Raw genomic sequence first — 18103 nt, 5'->3', positions numbered from 1 at the left:
TGGTGGCACGACTTCCTGTGAGGACACTTGACATGGAATGCTTGGCTTGGGTCAGTTCTTTGTAAGCAGCCGTACAGTTTACCTATGCTTCGTATTGGGAATATTACTCATATTGTTGGGTGGCTAGAACGGATTATCTGCATTTACATAATTTCTTATGAGAAAATTTGGGGGAAATCTGGGTGTAAACATGCAACAGGGTCAATATTTCTGTTCACATACAATGTCATAAGTTGACAGACAAAAGAAACAAAACAAAACTATACATGTGGAGTTTGGTTTTATTTCTAGAAAGCAGCAGAATGGAGATTTGTAGTTCTAATGAAGTATTTATTTGTGTGTAATTAACACACACACACACACACACACACATGCACAGTCCTGCAGCTCCTGATGGTCCTTGAACACTGTAGTGACTCACTCTTTCCTCAGACTCGTCCTGCTGGTTTTCTTGTCTTTTTTGGTCAGTTTCATTAACTGATTATATAATAATTCATCTGGTAAGCATCATAAGCATTTCTAAATAATCCAGTTCATGTCTTCAGCTCCAGAGTACTTCAAAAAATATTCTTTTTTTGGACAGATTTAATAGCAGCATCGCATGGGTCCTTCCTGGAGAAGCCAATTCCACAGTTCTGCTCTGCAGATGAATGTTCTAAGGCAATGTGCGAGACTGTCAATCATCCAGGATGTCCTGCATGCCGAAATCATCCGCTGTTTCACTTCTCCAAACTAACTCGTTTATGTAGATTCTGACAAGGACACAGAAACACGGCGTCTACAAAAATAGAAAAGCACCGAGCTAAAAACAGTAGGAAGGAATTCTACACTAGTTACTTTCTTCCTCAGCTCACAGTTTGGTGTCACGCTGCAGAAGAGCCAGCGCTGGGTTCTGTGGGAGGCAGAACTGGACCAGTTTGAAAAGAGGAAAGGGAACTGTACATCAGAAGCGGTTTGTAATACACATGTAATCTAAAGTGTATATTCACTTTCCATGAATGTATTTTTTTAAACATGATGTTGTCCATGATGATCTGCTTCTTTAGTCTAAATGAGATATTACAAAAGGAAGAAGTTCATATTAGCAGTGTGTGTGTTCACTATATCAGTGTGTGTGTGTGTTCACTATATCAGTGTATGTGTTCACTATATCAGAGTGTGTGTTCATTATATAAGTTTTCGTGTGTTCACTATATAAGTTTGTGTGTGTTCACTATATCAGTGTGTGTGTGTGTTCACTATATCAGTGTATGTGTTCACTATATCAGAGTGTGTTCACTATATCAGTGTATGTGTTCACTATATCAGTGTGTGTTCACTATATCAGAGTGTGTGTGTTCACTATATCAGAGTGTGTGTTCATTATATAAGTTTTCGTGTGTTCACTATATCAGTGTATGTGTTCACTATATCAGAGTGTCTTCACTATATCAGTGTATGTGTTCACTATATCAGTGTGTGTTCACTATATCAGAGTGTGTGTGTTCACTATATCAGAGTGTGTGTTCATTATATAAGTTTTCGTGTGTTCACTATATCAGTGTATGTCTTCACTATATCAGAGTGTGTGTTCATTATATAAGTTTTCGTGTGTTCACTATATAAGTTTGTGTGTGTTCATTATATAAGTTTTCGTGTGTTCACTATATCAGTGTATGTGTTCACTATATCAGAGTGTGTGTTCATTATATAAGTTTTCGTGTGTTCACTATATCAGTGTATGTGTTCACTATATCAGAGTGTGTGTTCATTATATAAGTTTTCGTGTGTTCACTATATAAGTTTGTGTGTGTTCACTATATCAGTGTGTGTGTGTGTTCACTATATCAGTGTGTGTGTGTGTTCACTATATCAGTGTATGTGTGTTCACTATATCAGTGTATGTGTTCACTATATCAGAGTGTGTAATCACTATATCAGTGTATGTGTTCACTATATCAGAGTGTGTGTGTTCACTATATAAGTTTTCGTGAGTTCACTATATCAGTGTGTGTGTTCACTATATAAGTTTGTGTGTGTTCACTATATCAGTGTATGTGTATTCACTATATCACAGTGTATGTTCACTATATCAGAGTGTGTAATCACTATATCAGTGTATGTGTTCACTATATCACAGTGTATGTTCACTATATCAGTGTGTGTCTGTTCACTATATCACAGTCTGTGTGTGTATTCACTATATCACAGTGTATGTTCACTATATCAGAGTGTATGTTCACTATATCTGAGTGTGTATTCACTATATCAGAGTGTGTGTGTTCACTATATCAGAGTGTATGTTCACTATATCAGAGTGTATATTCACCATATCAGAGTGTATATACACTATATCAGAGTGTATGTTCACTATGTCAGTGTGTGTGTGTGTGTGTATTCACTATATCTGAGTATGTGTTCACTATATCAGAGTGTATGTTCACTATATCAGAGTGTATATTCACTATATCAGAGTGTGTTCACTATATCAGAGTGTATGTTCACTATGTCAGTGTGTGTGTTCACTATATCAGAGTGTGTTCTCTGCATCAGAGCATGTGTTTTCACTATATCAGAGTGTGTTCTCTATATCAGAGTGTGTGTTTTCACTATATAAGAGTGTGTTCTCTATATCAGAGTGTGTGTTTTCACTATATCAGTGTGTGTGTTCACAACATTACATGTGTTCACTGTGATATAGTGAACACACACCCTGTGATAAAAGTGAGTGTGTGTGTTCACTACATCACAGTGTGTGTTCACTATATCACAGGGTGTGTGTGTTCACTATATCAGAGTGTGTATTCACTAATCACAGTGTGTGTGTTCACTATCACAATGTGTGTTCTCTATATCACAATGTGTGTTCACTATATCAGAGTGTGTGTTCACTATATCAGAGTGTGTCTGTTCACTATATCACAGTCTGTGTGTGTATTCACTATATCACAGTGTGTATATTCACTATATCACAGTGTGTGTTCACTATATCACAGTGTGTGTTCATTATATAAGTTTTCGTGTGTTCACTATATCAGTGTATGTGTTCACTATATCAGAGTGTGTGTTCATTATATAAGTTTTCGTGTGTTCACTATATCAGTGTATGTGTTCACTATATCAGAGTGTGTGTTCATTATATAAGTTTTCGTGTGTTCACTATATAAGTTTGTGTGTGTTCACTATATCAGTGTGTGTGTGTGTTCACTATATCAGTGTATGTGTTCACTATATTAGTGTATGTGTTCACTATATCAGAGTGTGTGTTCATTATACAAGTTTTCGTGTGTTCACTATATAAGTTTGTGTGTGTTCACTATATCAGTGTGTGTGTGTGTTCACTATATCAGTGTATGTGTGTTCACTATATCAGTGTATGTGTTCACTATATCAGAGTGTGTAATCACTATATCAGTGTATGTGTTCACTATATCAGAGTGTGTGTGTTCACTATATAAGTTTTCGTGAGTTCACTATATCAGTGTGTGTGTTCACTATATAAGTTTGTGTGTGTTCACTATATCAGTGTATGTGTATTCACTATATCACAGTGTATGTTCACTATATCAGAGTGTGTAATCACTATATCAGTGTATGTGTTCACTATATCACAGTGTATGTTCACTATATCAGTGTGTGTCTGTTCACTATATCACAGTCTGTGTGTGTATTCACTATATCACAGTGTATGTTCACTATATCAGAGTGTATGTTCACTATATCTGAGTGTGTATTCACTATATCAGAGTGTGTGTGTTCACTATATCAGAGTGTATGTTCACTATATCAGAGTGTATATACACTATATCAGAGTGTATGTTCACTATGTCAGTGTGTGTGTGTGTGTGTATTCACTATATCTGAGTATGTGTTCACTATATCAGAGTGTATGTTCACTATATCAGAGTGTATATTCACTATATCAGAGTGTGTTCACTATATCAGAGTGTATGTTCACTATGTCAGTGTGTGTGTTCACTATATCAGTGTGTGTGTGTGTTCACTATATCAGAGTGTGTTCTCTGCATCAGAGCATGTGTTTTCACTATATCAGAGTGTGTTCTCTATATCAGAGTGTGTGTTTTCACTATATAAGAGTTTGTTCTCTATATCAGAGTGTGTGTTTTCACTATATCAGTGTGTGTGTTCACAACATTACATGTGTTCACTGTGATATAGTGAACACACACCCTGTGATAAAAGTGAGTGTGTGTGTTCACTACATCACAGTGTGTGTTCACTATATCACAGGGTGTGTGTGTTCACTAATCACAGTGTGTGTGTTCACTATCACAATGTGTGTTCTCTATATCACAATATGTGTTCACTATATCAGAGTGTGTGTTCACTATATCAGAGTGTGTCTGTTCACTATATCACAGTCTGTGTGTGTATTCACTATATCACAGTGTGTATATTCACTATATCACAGTGTGTGTTCACTATATCACAGTGTGTGTTCACTATATCACAGTGTGTATTCACTATATCACAGTGTGTGTTCACTATATCACAGTCTGTGTGTGTGTTCACTATATCACAGTGTGTATTCACTATATCACAGTGTGTATTCACTATATCACAGTCTGTGTGTGTGTTCACTATATCACAGTCTGTGTGTGTGTTCACTATATCACAGTGTGTATTCATTATATCATAGTGTGTGTTCACTATATCACAGTGTGTTCACTATATCACAGTCTGTGTGTGTGTTCACTATATCACAGTGTGTATTCATTATATCACAGTGTGTGTTCACTATATCACAGTGTGTATTCATTATATCACAGTGTGTGTTCACTATATCACAGTGTGTATTCATTATATCACAGTGTGTGTTCACTATATCAGAGTGTGTCTGTTCACTATATCACAGTCTGTGTGTGTGTTCACTATATCACTGTGTGTGTTCACTATATCAGTGTGTGTTCACTATAGCACAGTGTAATTCACTATATCACAGTGTGTGTTCACTATATCAGTGTGTATGTTCACTGTATCACAGTGTGTATTCACTATATCAGTGTGTTCACTATAGCACAGTGTAATTCACTATATCACAGTGTGTGTTCACTATATCAGTGTGTATGTTCACTATATCACAGTGTGTATTCACTATATCAGTGTGTTCACTATAGCACAGTGTAATTCACTATATCACAGTGTGTGTTCACTATATCAGTGTGTATGTTCACTATATCACAGTGTGTATTCACTATATCAGTGTGTGTGTTTCTCTATATCACAGTGTGTGTGTTCACTATATCACAATATGTGTTTACTATATCAGAGTGTATGTGTTCACTTTATCACAGTTTGTGTTCACTATATCACAGTGTGTTCACTATATCACAGTCTGTGTGTGTTCACTTTATCATAGTTTGTGTTCACTATATCACAGTGTGTGTGTTCACTATATCACAGTGTGTATTCACTATATCACAGGGTGTGTTCACTATATCACAGTGTGTATTCACTATATCACAGAGTGTGTACACTATATCACAGTGTGTATTCACTATATCACAGGGTGTGTGTGTGTGTGTTCACTATATTAGAGTGTGTGTTCACTATATCACAGGGTGTGTGTGTGTGTTCACTATATCTCAGTGTGTATTCACTATATCACAGTGTGTATTCACTATATCAGTGTGTGTATTCACTATATCATAGTGTGTATTCACTATATCATAGCGTGTGTTCACTACATCACAGTATATATTCACTATATCATAGTGTGTGTTCATATATCAGTGTGTGTATTCACTATATCACAGTGTGTGTTCACTACATCATAGTGTGTGTTCACTATATCAGTGTGTGTATTCACTATATCACAGTCTGTGTTCACTATATCACAGGGTATGTGTGTGTGTTCACTATATTACAGTGTGTGTTCACTATATCACAGTGTGTATTCACTATATCAGTGTGTGTATTCACTATATCACAGTGTGTGTTCACTATATCATAGTGTGTGTTCACTATATTACAGTGTGTGTTCACTATATCACAGTGTGTATTCACTATATCAGTGTGTGTATTCACTATATCACAGTGTGTGTTCACTATATCATAGTGTGTGTTCACTACATCATAGCGTGTGTTCACTACATCACAGTGTGTGTTCACTACATCACAGTGTGTATTCACTATATCATAGTGTGTGTTCACTATATCAGTGTGTGTATTCACTATATCACAGTGTGTATTCACTATATCACAGTGTGTATTCACTAAATCATAGTGTGTGTTCACTATATCACAGTGTGTGTTCACTATATCACAGTGTGTGTTCACTATATCAGTGTGTGTATTCACTATATCACAGTGTGTATTCACTATATCACAGTGTGTGTTCACTATATCACAGTGTGTATTCACTATATCACAGTGTGTGTTCACTATATCAGTGTGTGTATTCACTATATCACAGTGTGTATTCACTAAATCATAGTGTGTGTTCACTATATCACAGTGTGTATTCACTATATCATAGTGTGTGTTCACTATATCAGTGTGTGTATTCACTATATCACAGTGTGTGTTCCCTGTATCACAGTGAACACACACTCTGCCACAGTTCTGCATTTGAACCCGAAGATTACAATTTTGAATGGGACTTTTATTGGAAGGGAAAGGGTTAAGGCTCTGGGTCGTTGACCGGAAGATCAGGGGTTCAAGCCCCAGCACCGCCAAGTTGCCACTGTTGGGCCCTTGAGCAAGGCCCTTAACCCTCTCTGCTCCAGGGGCGCCGTATCATGGCTGACCCTGCGCTCTGACCCCAACCTCCAAGGATGGGATCTGCGAAGAAAGAATTTCACTGTGCTGTATATGTGACAAATAAGGCTGTTTCATTTTTTCATTTTCGTGAGGGATGCTTTCATTTTACAGCAAACATAGGAAAATATGTTTTTTTTACATTCAACGTTTCTGCTTTTGTGTTTTTCAGTGAAAGAATGAATTAAAGTTCATTATACATCAGTGTGTGTGTTCACTGTATCAGAGTGTGTGTTCACTATTAAAGTGAATTAAAGTTATACTTACAATTAAATCAAAGGCAAAAATCTCATTTATGCATTAGTTTGCTTGCATGCCAGCTTATGACCAAACAAAATGTTTATATTTATGTTTGTATATACAGTTTATATGAATTTCCCCAAATTTCAATAATTTAAATAAATTCCCATAAATTCCCGTAAATTCCTGTTAAGTTTCCAACTTGGAATATTTCCAAAATTCCGAGATGAAGTTTTCCACCTTTGCAACCCCAGTGTTCACTATATCAGAGTGTGTGTATTCACTGTCTCAGTGTATCAGTGTGCATGTATGTGTGTGTGTGTATGTGTGTGTGTGTGTTTGTGTGTTCACTACATCAGTGTGTCATGGACAGATTTTTTTTCTCTCCTTTGGTCTGCCTGCTGGAGCTCTCGTATGGGGCAGTAAGCTGAGGGGGGTAATGATGCTGAAAACAGCAGATCACCACTGATACACACACACACACACACACACACATGCACACACAGAGTAGTGATTTATATCAGTGGTTTATATGACCTTGGCACACTTGGACACGTGAGTGTACCTCTCCAACATGTTTATCTGTCGGCAGAGACACTCATCAGAGAAGGTGTAGTGCACACACACACACACACACGCACACACACACACACGAGAAAGCTTCTTAAGGTACTTACACTTAAAGGGGGGATGTGTGATCATCATGTTGTTCAAGCTAAGGTCTAAGATGCTGGCTTCCTATTTGACTCTGAGTCCAGCTTCAAATCCTGGACTCACACACAGCACACCACTGAGAGATGATTTAAACACTGGACGGTAATAAACAAAAAAAATCTAGTGGAAGTTGCAGGTGTCCACAGCATTGTAATGTAAGTTCTTGTAATAGCGAAGAAAACACACTGACAGAGGTATAAAGGAACAACAGGAGGTTAGTCGAGCTGTGGAGGACAGGACGACGGTCATTAAGCTCCAGATAACGAGTGTGTGGTCAGATATATATACATATATTAAGGGTGAGATGGCAGTAATGATCATCAGACAATCTACCCCTGGTTGCAGTCTCGTGGCTTGGTGGTGCTCACTGCTGCTGGGGATAGATCTGCGTGGACAGCCTGTGACCCAGGGGACTGCTGTGGACACTATCATGCCATCTCTGAACTGCTGTTCCATCAGTCAAAGAATTAGAGCTAAGTCTATAATGAACTCAGAAACTACACTGACCAATTAGTTCCTTTAGAGCTCATGGTTGCTGTTGTAGAAAGGACATTATCAACATTTACATTATTTAGTGTCCCATGTCACCAAAATGAGGATGAGGTTCTCTTCTAAGCTTAGTACCTCTCAAGGTTTCTTCCTTATATCATCTCATGGAGTTTTTCCTCACCACCGTCGCCTCAGATGTTAAATGTTAACTTATCTTTATTTTTATCATTTTCTATACTTCTGTAAAGCTGCTTTGAGACAATGTCCATTATTAAAAGCGCTAATACAAATAAATTGAATTGAATCGTACATCGTACGCTCATGCACAAGGAAGCATTCACTTGCTTTGTACCTGCTAGTTAAGAGGCGTGAAATAGGACTCTGCTAACCTCATAACCCTTAAAGTATATCCTTTCATTTCCAGCCTACTAAGAAAGATCGAGAAAGGGTTAGGAAGCAGACTTGTTTCCATAAACTCCACTTTCCGCCTGTAATAATCAGAAACTGCTTGAGGCTCTGTATAACAATCAGGATGGCCACAATGCACCAGACTCACTACACACCTCTGAGCTCTGAAGGCTCTGGAAATATCAGGCTGTCTCTCTGGGAAGGCTTGTGCTAACACATGACGCTAAAAAAAAACCTGTTTACTTTGTATCCTAACAAATTTACAGCCTAAAAAACGTTCCACATTTTGACAACAGTGATGCACTCATGCACCGAAAACACACAATGCACTTTAATATAGCTCTAAAAGCTTGCTGTTCTCTAATAAAGCAATAGAACTGACATTTACTGTATGATTATTTTCTCATCCAACAAAATGCAAAACCTGTCTCTGCTTTTCAGTGTCCTCTGTAACTGAATCATTTTTCTTAAAAAAAAAGAATAGAATTTTTGCCTGTGAGGAAACCGAGGCCACAAATGATGTGACGCAAATGGTAGCTGTGATTAGTACAAAACCAGACTGAGAAACCTAGCGACTCTGTGACCGACTGAGAAAGAAAGAGAATTGTAAATTATCAGAAAAAAATTATCTGCTTGATTTGTAGATGCTGTGCAACGGTTGAGGTGTGACGACAAAGCAAAAGGAAAACCTGACAGCGAAAGTGATCAAGGTAACACAATGCTGGTGGACGTGCGAGGCTTAAAGGACGTCTTTATAATTCACCCCAGTCCCGATATACGCGCGGTGAAATGCATATTCATGGGCTAAAGAGGAGCTAGCGGCAGTGACAGGAACAGGGTTTTGCAGATGGTGTGGATGTGCACACGCTGTGAGAGCAATACTGATAAAAAGCTACGATTTTATTTTTTATTTATACTGTGACATACCTAATGAGACTGAGCTCTTATTTACAGCAGGGCGGTGTCATCAGCTACATACTACACAACAGCAACAAAAAAAAATAAAAGAATGCTGTATTGTAGTCATATCTGCATCTACGTATGGCTCTGGGAGTTATGGCTGTACTGAAATACAGTGATTACAGATAAGAGATAATGTGTTGCAAATGAATATGAGCTCAGAAATAACAGTAGGCGGTTTTGTTTCGTTTGGATTTGTGGAACACTTCAAAACTGGAACCCTGGACTCCCAGATCTCCCAGAACTGGAGATATCCATTATCGAGTCCATATTCACCTCCTCCATCACCACCTGGCACGAAGCTCCCACTAGTGTCATTCACTCTGCTGAGAAGGTGATTGGCTGCAAATCACAGAAGGTGACTGGCCTCATCAACAACATGCAGGACAAACCATGATCTCTTCTCCGCCTACTTGGATAATAACAGTGGTGGCTGAAGTGGTTAAGGCTCTGGGTTGTTGATTGGAGGATTGGGGTTCAAGCCCTAGCACCACCAAGCTCCACTGTTGGGCAATTGAGTAAGGCCCTTAGCCCTCCCTGCTCCAGGGTGCTGCATCATAGCTGCCCCTGTGCTCTGACCTCAGCAGGGAAATGCTAAGAAAAGAATTCCACTCCCAATAATGAAGGCTTCTTCTTCAAAAGATCAAACCCTACTTTGTTGTGTTCTTATGAATCACATTAACGCACAGAATTCAGAGAGCCATGCTGTACCTGCACCTTTAGCTTACCTTCCTACCTCAAACTGCGAGTCTTGCACTGGTCCACTAATGTTTCCACCTGAAATCTGATACCTGACCTCTCGCAAAACTAGAGCTCACTAGGTGAAAGTTCAGCTTTGGAGAAGGAAGGGTTGTGTGTATGATTCCAAAAACTAAAACTAAAAACCCAATCAAATAAATAACAAACAAACAAACAAACAGTGAAGCAGTGGTGGGAGCATCATGATATGGAGCTGATTCTCTGCAGAAGTTATTTTGGGCATTAAACAGCATCAGAGAACATGAATGGAGCGATATTAGACTCATTAGAGAAGAATTTAATCTCAATAACAGAAAGATGATTCAACAAGACATTGACAAACGCACACCCACAATAACTCAAAACTGTTTCTAAACAAGAATATAAAGATGCAGATACGCAATCTCCTGGATTTTGAGGGGTTTTGAAATTGCAAGTACATAAGAAAGACAGTCAGAACCCTGGGGAACTGAGGACGACTTTCCCCCCACACTGGACACTGCAGGTGACCTTCTTCTGGAAGGAATAGCTAACACTATTTTAGATGACCAACACCTTTAAGTGTTAAAGGGTAAAACTGGATAAAGTGGTAAAGTGGGTAATAAAGAGACAATAGAGAATAAGAAAATAAGATTTCAGGTCATGTACTCACAAGAAGGATTTGACGTCCATGCCCCTGGTGCGTATTTGCCCCATCATGTGATCCCAGCTGCCCGGGTTGGAGCGGGACCGTGCCCCTGCGCCCGCTCTGTAGCGAGATGCCCCGGGTGCGGCTGGGCTGCCCCTTGCCCCCGGTCTTGCGCCCCCCCGCTGCCCCCCGCCGCCCCCGGAGCTACTGTGTAACTGCCCCAGGCTCTGTGAGGTGGCAGGAGGGTCGTTGGGCGGCGGAGGGGGCCGGGGGGTCAGGGGCTGCTGGAGGCTCTGCTGTCTGACGAGTGGCCGTGGACGACACGCCGATGGTGCGATGTGCTCCAAAGTGGATGCTGTGGACAGCGGGGACGTGTCCCCAAAACTGCAGACCACATATAGAAGAACGAAGGAGAAGGAGGGTGTAAAGTGAAGGGAATGACCAATGAGTCATGGATTAGGAGAGGAACGAGGAAACTCAGGGAGATGAGAGAGCAAAACGGAGGGAAAAAAGAGGGGCAGAAAAGGGATATTTTAGAGGGGTAAGGGTACAAAGGCATGAGGAGGACGAGGACAGAGTTCCAACATGAGAGAGAAGAGACATTTCAGGCAACGATGGATTGATGAAGAAAAAAGAGAGAGAGAACAAAGTTAAGCAGCAGCGGATAACTGACACCGTGATGAGGCTCGGACTGACCACAGACTGGACTGGCCATGTCCTCGAGCCCTGATGAGTCATAAAGCTTTTCATCCTCTAAGCTAACTAGTTAGTGTTATCAATGATAATTATGGACAAAAAAAATATCAGATAGCTAATTAGTAAAATATGACCTCATTCTTATTACTGTGACACTTCCATATATGGACACAAAGACATGTCCACATTTCTACACACACACTCACTCTTTGTCACTGTTCACTTATTTATGAACAAATAAAACATTAAAAATTAACACTGACAGTTTTTAATTTCTCACTGTAAAAGTAAACTTTTAAAATAATAATAATAATAATAATAATAATAGTATTTATTTCTTGTCAAACTCTCTCTCTCTCTCTATCTTTTCAGGTCATCATATGGGCAGTGATAATCTGTGTGTCCTGTAACTGCACTGTTGTTGGCGTGTGTTCAGGATAAACAGTGAGCCGCCGTGATGATGCTAAAGCTGTTGGAGAATTCAGCGCCCAGTGGCTAAGTGAGGCTGTATTTCTGTCACAGCGCTCAGGCGGCGCAGCAGCTGCGATCAGTGTCTTTTACAAAGTGAATTAATGTCAGCAATAACTCAGACTCTGCCCTCTGACTGCCCTTCTCTCATTATTCCACACAACAGCAGTAAAAAAAAGGCAGCTTTCTCCTTTTTCATGCTGCTGAAAGTGTGTGTGTGTGTGTGTGTGTTGGGGACAGACTACACACTGAGGATCTACAGTAGTTTGATTAGCTGAGTGAGTAACACAGTCGGCTCTGAGTGCACTAGCAAGAACTGTTTATTCCGTTCATCAAGAACAAGAACTCATTCTTCACTAAATCCACGTTCCATGTGGCTGAGGAACATTAAGAGTGGCACATCACCATGTGCTAGGTTGCTTTCATGAGGACATTCTGGTGTCCATCAGGAAAAAAAACGTCCAGTCTTTCATTTACATTAGAAAGGGTTGTTGACAGAGAGCAGGCACTCCAGCACTGGAAATATGTCTTCCTTTAAAAAGAGCTGACCTTCTGACAGGACATCAGAAAAAACACACACATCAGTGTTGCAGGAAAGTGATCGCGAGCTCAGATCAAGAGGTTTTTTTTAAAAAAATTAATATTGTGTGATTTGAAAGGTTTAATTTGATTTTGGTTCTGATATTAAAGCCAGCATGCAGGAAGATGTTTGTTGTTTTTGACTCAAAGTATTTCAAAAATTTCAATTTGGGGGGGGGGCATGGGGTATGGGGTCAAGGATATCAAGCTCCACCCACAAAGAATTTGAAAAAATGTGCGGCGTACATGAACGTTTTCTAAAAAATACCAAACTAAATCCTTCTGAAAGCAGCCGGATTCACGCTCTGTGTGACTTTTGATCCATTTCTCAATATTTTAATGAAGAATTCTTGACTAGAAACATGAGGCATTTTGTCAATCCAGAAAAAAACAACAGTTCTTGTTAATGGATTCAGACTTTTTAGATTGGACTGAAACCTTCACAAAAATGATTGGAAAATCAAATCCACTTTTAACTGCAGAGAAATGAAGAAATACAGTAAATACCACACGTGCAGCAGAAACTGTACTAAACTACTGAAGTGTTAAAAAAAGTCCCTTCACATCCTCTTCATTCCTCCAGCTCAACTTTCAAGGGAATCAAACAGATTGGATTGATGTCAGAGTGATGATGATGTCAGAGTAGTGATGACTTCAGAGTTATGATGTCAGAGTGATGATGATGTCAGTGTGGTGATGATGTCAGAGTAGTGATGACTTCAGAGTTATGATGTCAGAGTGATGATGATGTCAGTGTGGTGATGATGTCAGAGTAGTGATGACTTCAGAGTGATGATGTCAGAGTGATGATGTCAGAGTGATGATTTCAGAGTGATGATGTCAGAGTGATGATGATGTCAGAGTGGTGATGACTTCAGAGTTATGATGTCAGGGTGACGATGACCAGAGTTATGATATCAGAATGATGATGATGTCAGAGGGGTGATGATTTCAGAGTGATGATGATGTCAGAGTGATGATGTCAGTGTGATGATGTCAGTGGTGATAGTGTCAGAGTAATGATGTCAGAGTGGTGATGTCAGTGTGATGATGTCAGTGGTGATAGTGTCAGAGTAATGATGTCAGAGTGATGATGTCAGAGTGATGATGTCAGAGTGGTGATGATGTCAGAGTGACTCATACAGTATATTCCTAAAAACAGAATCAACTACTGAAGGGAGAGAAGAAGAATGTGAAAGAACATATTAATAATAATAATAATAATAATAATAATAATAATAATAATAATAATAATAATGTGGAACAACCAATAAGAATTTTAACAAATGAAGGAAAAATGAAAACTGCTACATTTCAGGTGTCTTGCTACGTTTCACAAATCCATTACAACTCACTCAGAAAGCTTCGATGCTTCCCCTTAACAGCAGCCTAATGTCTTTAATAAGATCTCAATTAAAAGGATTCGTTTCTCCTCCGCTGTGAGAAGATAATCCTGTAGTGGTGTGTAAACATCTGCACTAATGTTCAGCATTAACCCGTTAGTTCTGATCAGGTTTTTATGTGTTTCTCAGTGTGTGAACACACACACTGCTACCTGCAGACATCACCATCATCATCTTTAATAAAATACACACTGTTATTTTCTTTAATTGTAATAGCTGATCAGCCAAGCTTAAAGTTTAATGAAGTAATATCTGACGGAAATCTGCCCAAAATATCACCCATAAATTCTCTTTTCAAACTGCATCAGGAACGGTTTGAGGAACGTCTCAGGAATGCTGATGTGGATTAGGAAACAGTTTGATTTCCTGTAATCTTTACCTCCCATAATCCTGTGCACCATACGAGCCGCAGTCAGGCTCCTAGCAGCACTACATCACTGTCTACCAGTGAAATGTGACGCAGGTTTGTGGATTTAGGTGAGAAACACACACTTCCTTCCTTTAACCTCTTCACTAAACATGTCTTGGCTGTCAGTTTTATTTTTCAACAAATAGACTTTTAACTCAGGAATGATCTGAGCTCGAGTTTCCTGTGAATAGTGCGTCAGTCAGTGAGAGTGTGAGAATCTTCAAGTCTGTAGCTTGTATCTTGGCCCTATTTGCTGTCACTCACTTGCTGGGCCTCAAGATGCCGGAGTGCATGTGGCTCTTGACGGTTTGCCACTTCCCAGCCTTGCTGCTTCCTGCCTCTACACTCCTGGAGCTGTCACTGCGACTGGGGCCGGCCCCTGTCCCCCCTCCCGCCTCACACTTCTCCAACGAGCCACTGCAAACGACCAGGAGAACGAGACGGGAGGGACGGAGTGACGGACGCACACAGAAAGAGACGGACAACAAAACAGGGCAAAGAAGAAATTCATCAAAATCCACCGAACCGGTGGTGAATCCTAGAGTCTGGCGCTAATCCTCTTCCCTGCGTCACACACATTCAGCTCATCCCGCTGAGGAACACCACAGCTCTAACTCATTCAGGTCTTAACCCGCATGCTTGTTTGTGCCGAGTCAAAGTCAGACTTTTTCTGCTACAGAATAACATCGGTGAAACACTCAGTTTTAAAAGGCAAGGAAAGTAATTCTAAAAAAAAATGGCATCTAAGGTATAGAGGAATACGGTCGGCATGGAAACAGTTCTTTAAGAATTATGAATAGCAGCAGTTATTATAATAGCTGATCAGTGGCTCAGAGATGAAGCTGTTTATTAGCATGCTATCGTCTGTGCGCCTGCTTATATCTTGTGCTGAAATGCTTTAAAAGTTTCTGGAGACTGAAACTTTCTGCATGTGACACTCTCCTCTCGTAGTGTGTAATAATCAGTGGTTGTGTTGTTATCATTAGCAGCCGTCGTCACGGCAGCTGTCATAACATTTGATGGCATTTTGCACATCAGCCATGTGACATGCTAAAGTTTTGCTAACCGCTTGCTGGGTTAGCAGATATTTTAGGACAGTATACTTGTTAAAAGATGGACAGGCTGCAGCGTGTCTCAGGATTGTCATGAGAACATCTGGTGAAGACTGCTGTCACCTCGTAACAACCGACTTTCACAAACATCATTTCTATTAATGTTTTATTAAAAACAACATGTGAAATACAGGACTGTCCTCAGCACTACTGACCGTGACAGGAACTGGCTCGTAATAAAGCATGTTTATAGCATGGTTCTGTCAGTCTTATGATGCAGGGCAAAAGCTAAACCTGGACATGGTACACATCAACTCAACACACAACAACTCAGTGCACAACAACTCAACACACAACTCAACGCATACACGACTCAACACAGACGACTCAACACACACGACTTAACACACACAACTCAACACAAAACAACTCAACATACAATTCAGCACACACAACTCAACACACAACAACTCAACACACAACTTCGCACACACGACTCAATACACAACAACTCAATGAACACAACTCAACATAAAGCACACACAACTCATCACACACGTCTCAACACACATGACTCAACACACGATTTAACAAACAACTCAACACATGACTCAACACACAACTCAACATACGACTCAACACACACACAACTCAGCACACACGACTCAACACACGACTCAGCACATGATTCAACATACAACTCAACACATGACTCAACACACATGACTCAAGATACGACTCAACACATGACTCAACACACATGACTCAACACACAACTCATCACACACAACTTAACACACGACTCAGCACACGCAACTCAACACACGCGACTCAACACAGAACTCAGCACATGCGACTCATCACACACAAGTCAACACAACTTGAAACACATGACTCTACACACAACTTAACACACACAACTTAAAACACATGACTCTACACACACAACTTAACACATGACTCAACACACAACAATTCAACACACACAACTCAGCACACACAGCTCAACGCACATACCTCCAAACACACGACTCAACACACACGAATCGAACATAAAAGCACAAGGAAACGCATGCCTCGTAACACACCACAGTAACAGTTTCTGATTACATCACTGTCACAGGCTAACAGCTAACAGCTAAGTGAGCTGATGCTCATTTTCACACTAAAGATGAACTTTACAGATTTGTGGGATTTCAGTCTCAGGAATTTAACTGTGCTTTAAAGTGTATAATGACACTGAAATGCTGCTCCTCATTGGAATGATGAGGCTTAAAAGGAGTGAATGAATGATAACTCTACAAAATATGGCTGTGTGAAGTTAGAAACTCAGAAATAAAATAAAAATAACTATTTAAAAACAGCATACATTGTTAGAAAAATTAAAAATTAGGGATGTAGTGGAGGTTAGACGCACAAAAACACTGACCTCATATCAGTTTAAATGTAAATTGGTTTAATTAAATAATGTCCAAGCAAACAGCTCTAAAGCCGTCAATCAAACTGTCAGTGAGGTTTATGGTTCTCCACGACATCCCCAGTGCAGAAACACAACCAGAACCACACACAGGGACGGAACAACACAGGTACACAACAAAACCTTTAAAAACAGTGCAGAAAAACAGCAATGAGGTGATTAGTAACAGCAGCAACATGGATGCTGCCTGAGATCAGGGTTTGAGGTTAGAGCGACGAGGTGAAGAGTGGAGGGCACAGAGCTGGAGAGAAGATACACAAAAATAGAAAAGATAAGCTGCGGCTCATCCAGCTCCTTTACTACGACTTCTTCTTGTTTTTCGAAACCTGGCGACTGAATACAACACAAACACACAGCAGGAGAGAGTTAAAGGGCTGGAGCTGATCTCTGAACTGATCTCTTTGAACTCTATGCTGATCTCTGAACTGATCTCTTTGTTGATCTCTGAACTGATTTCTGTGCTGATCCCTGAACTGATCTCTTTGTTGATCTCTGTGCTGATCTCAGAACTGATCTCTGTGCTGATCTCTGAGCTTATACCTGTGCTGAACTATGAGCTGATCTCTTTGTTGATCTCTGAGCTGATCTCAGAACTGATATCTGTGCTAATCTTTGAGTTGATCTCTGAACCGATCTCTGTGCTGATCTCTGAACCGATCTCTGTGCTGATCTCAGACATGATCTCTGAGCTGATCTTTGAGCTGATCTCTCTGTTGATCTCTGAACTGATCTTTGTGCTGATCTCAGACCTGATCTCTGAGCTGATCTCTGAGCTAAATTCTGAGCTGATCTCTGTGCTGATCTTTGAGCTGATCTCTTTGTTGATCTCTGAACTGATCTTTGAGCTGATCTCAAACCTGATATTTGTGCTGATCTCTGAGCCGATCTCTGAACTTATCTTTGTGCTGATCTTTGTTGTGCTCATCTCTGAGCTGATCTCTTTGTTGATCTTTGTGCTGATCTCTGAGCTGATGTCAAAGCTGATCTATGAGCTGATCTCTTTGTTGATCTCTGAGCTGATCTCAGAACTGATCTCTGTGCTAATCTTTGAGCTGATCTCTTTGTTGATCTCAGAACTGATCT

General features: G+C 39.9%; 1 protein-coding gene across 4 annotated transcripts in view; it reads right to left on the bottom strand.

Annotated features, from left to right (window-relative positions):
- The window catches only part of syt7b (synaptotagmin VIIb), a 130990-nt gene that overhangs the window by 29947 nt on the left and 82940 nt on the right, over nt 1–18103 (bottom strand). For 2 of the 4 annotated variants that reach the window (XM_058401068.1, XM_058401069.1), the window contains exons 5-6: nt 14756–14908; nt 10961–11320 (exon numbers count right to left, since the gene is read on the bottom strand). In XM_058401068.1, coding sequence (XP_058257051.1) covers nt 10961–11320; nt 14756–14908 — 513 coding nt within the window. The remainder of the gene's footprint in view (nt 1–10960; nt 11321–14755; nt 14909–18103) is intronic. The other 2 variants (XM_058401070.1, XM_058401071.1) reach the window with 1 other exon arrangement.

Source organism: Hemibagrus wyckioides, linkage group LG10, assembly GCF_019097595.1.
Source record: "Hemibagrus wyckioides isolate EC202008001 linkage group LG10, SWU_Hwy_1.0, whole genome shotgun sequence".
Classification (NCBI taxonomy): Eukaryota; Metazoa; Chordata; class Actinopteri; order Siluriformes; family Bagridae; genus Hemibagrus; species Hemibagrus wyckioides.
This window is presented reverse-complemented; position numbering and strand designations above follow the sequence as displayed.